The 2,316-nt window shown below is 55.6% G+C and overlaps 1 protein-coding gene across 1 annotated transcript; it reads right to left on the reverse strand.

Moving 5' to 3' along the window:
• Positions 1 to 290: 290 nt before the first annotated feature.
• Positions 291 to 2,123, reverse strand: LOC102855253 (receptor-type tyrosine-protein phosphatase U-like). The gene is made up of 4 exons (XM_006894462.1): positions 1,881 to 2,123; positions 1,592 to 1,749; positions 593 to 728; positions 291 to 353 (listed from the first exon to the last, which is right to left on the reverse strand). The coding sequence occupies exons 1-4, from the start codon at positions 2,121 to 2,123 to the stop codon at positions 291 to 293; spliced, it is 600 nt and encodes a 199-aa protein (XP_006894524.1).
• Positions 2,124 to 2,316: the final 193 nt, after the last annotated feature.

The raw sequence follows: 2,316 nt of genomic DNA on the forward strand, positions 1-2,316 counted from the left end.
GTCAGTTCCTCCAAGCCACGCCAGGCTCTTGGCAGAGGCCAACAGAACCCTATGGAGGCGAGAAAGGGCTGCAGCCTTGCCCAAACACCTCCATGGCCGGTGACCTGCCCCAGGAAATGGTGAAGAGCCCCACCCACAGAGGAAGGGCCACCAAAACGTCCTGGAGCCTCCTATGTTGCTTCTCCTGCAGAGGCAGTGACCGAGCAGAGTTGGAGGCGCAGGTCCTCCGCGTCAGTCCTGGGTGGCCGGCCTGGCCCTGAGTGTGCAGTGGTGGCCCGGGTCAGGGGCTGCTATCTCGCCTCTAGACCTTCCAGGTACTCCAGGGCCACGTCATAGCAAAAGTGGTACTGGTCCTGGGTGGGGGAGAGGGAGAGAAGGAATCAGGAAGCAAGACTCACCCCAGTAAGAAGAGGGGCGGGGTGAAGGGGAAAGGGGACTAAGCAAGGGAAGAAGGAAAATGGGTGTGAAGTTCTGACATTAGAGAGCAGAACCCAAGACCTGACCGTGGGGACCAGGAGAGCAGAGCTGGGGGCCTTGGCCAGGCAAGTACTAGAAAGGTGCGAGCAGCTAGACACAGGGAGTGGCCCCTCACCAGGGTCTCCACCATATTGGGCTTGTAGTTGCGAAGCGTTTTGGCAGCAAAGAAAACGTCCACCAGGTTGTGACAGCGGATCATCTCCAGGACCGTGGCACAGGCACAGAAGGTGCCACTGCGGCCTCCCCCATTTCTAAATGAGACAAATGAAAAGTTAAGGGGTCAGGACTAGGAACCCAAAGGTGAAGGGAAGAGTCCGGGAGCCTGAGGCGGGGCCTAGACGCTAATGGGGCGGAGTCAGAGGCTACCAATAGGGAGGAAGACGCTGAAGGTGAAACATTCTGAGAAAGGAGGCCAGACACACCCCAAAAGTAAGACTTGGAGATAAAATCAGTACTAGAGAAGGATAAAAGGGCAGTGAGCAGGCTTCAAAGAGGAAAATGGAAAACCAATCTTAAGACGAGTTACTTCCCCTACAACCTACAGTGTGTCCACACATACACACTCCAAGTCACCCTGTCAACCTCTCTCCACTCCCTGTGTGCAGGTGTCTCTGGGGTCAGGACTCTGGCTATGGCCTCAGCCCTCTTCTTTACAATAACTTCCCCAGCATTCAGGATGCCCCAGCTGACATTGAAGGGGCTAGTGCTGAAAGCACACAAAAAAGAAAAACTGGGTACAAGGGAGTGGCTGCATCAGACATAAGTGAGTAATGAATTTATGAATGATGGCAGATGGATGGATGGATGGATTCATAAAAGAGGTATATGTATACAATAACAAAAATGGGAATTCCTTTGGCCAAAAAAGAAGCATGCTACCAGCATGGAAAGTTCTGTGTCCACAGAACTCTCTAGTTAGCAAAGTCAAAGGTAACACAGAGTACCTGCTGAAGCTGGGTTCCTGCAGGCAAGGCAAACTTGGCTGGATGAGCAGAGGCCTGGCTATTGTCTCCGTGGAGCGAGCCCAGGGGTCTGGGGTATTGGGGCTCTTTAAGGCTGGACCCGTGCCCTGGCTCCTGGCCCTCTCCCCCCTTCCCCTAGGGATGGCACTCACAGACAGTGCACAACGGTGCGTCCGTCCCCGCTCTCCGCCTGCCACTTGTCCACCTCCGCCAGCAGGTGCAGGAAGGCCTTCCTGGAGTCAGGGGTGTCCCGGTACGCGGACCAGCGCAAGAACTGGAAGTGCCGTACCAGCAGGTGCCCCTCCTGCAGCTGCAATTGTGACAGCCAGACAGGGAGAAACAAACACCCACATCACAGGAAACCCCACGCCCTTGAGACAAAGTCCTAAGCTACCCAAACCACCACATCCACCCTCACCCTGGACTCCTCAGACTGCTCACCCGAGAGATGTTCTGCACCCGGAAGACACGGGCCACCAAGTCCTCATCTGCAGTGCCTGACACAAACTCCACTTCCATGAGGCCGTACTGCTGCCGGCCTGGCTCGGGCCAGTACTGCAGACAGGGCTGAGGGATCGGCAGGGAGAAGAGAGCTGAGTGTAGCCAGGCTGGGGCAGTTATGACCACACCCACCCCCAGAGCTCCACACTTGCCCTTGGGCTCCAGGGCACCCTGGTCCACCATCGTCGCTAGACTTGCCTTCAGTGCCCCCTCGAGCACCATTTCCCCACACCTGCCCCCAGTGTATTCTTCATACATTCAGATCAACTGAGGCCAACCTTCACAGACTGCACTGATGCCCCCTGCCATGTGCCTATAAATCTGTACATTAACATTCACATATTCCTCTCTCTTTGTCTCTCTCTCTCTCTCTCTC

This window comes from Elephantulus edwardii, unplaced genomic scaffold, assembly GCF_000299155.1.
Source record: "Elephantulus edwardii isolate Elephantulus edwardi_28Jun2011 unplaced genomic scaffold, EleEdw1.0 scaffold00143, whole genome shotgun sequence".
Lineage (NCBI taxonomy): Eukaryota > Metazoa > Chordata > Mammalia > Macroscelidea > Macroscelididae > Elephantulus > Elephantulus edwardii.

What these genes read in the sequence shown, in the direction of transcription:
- LOC102855253 (XM_006894462.1), bottom strand. Translation starts at nt 2,123, where the DNA reads ATGGTGGACCAGGGTGCCCTGGAGCCCAAGGGCAAGTGTGGAGCTCTG. An exon ending in GGGTGCAGAACATCTCTCGG is followed by an intron (nt 1,750 to 1,880) that starts GTGAGCAGTCTG and finishes TCACAATTGCAG; the next exon opens with CTGCAGGAGGGGCACCTGCT. An exon ending in CCAATATGGTGGAGACCCTG is followed by an intron (nt 354 to 592) that starts GTGAGGGGCCAC and finishes TCCCCCACCCAG; the next exon opens with GACCAGTACCACTTTTGCTA.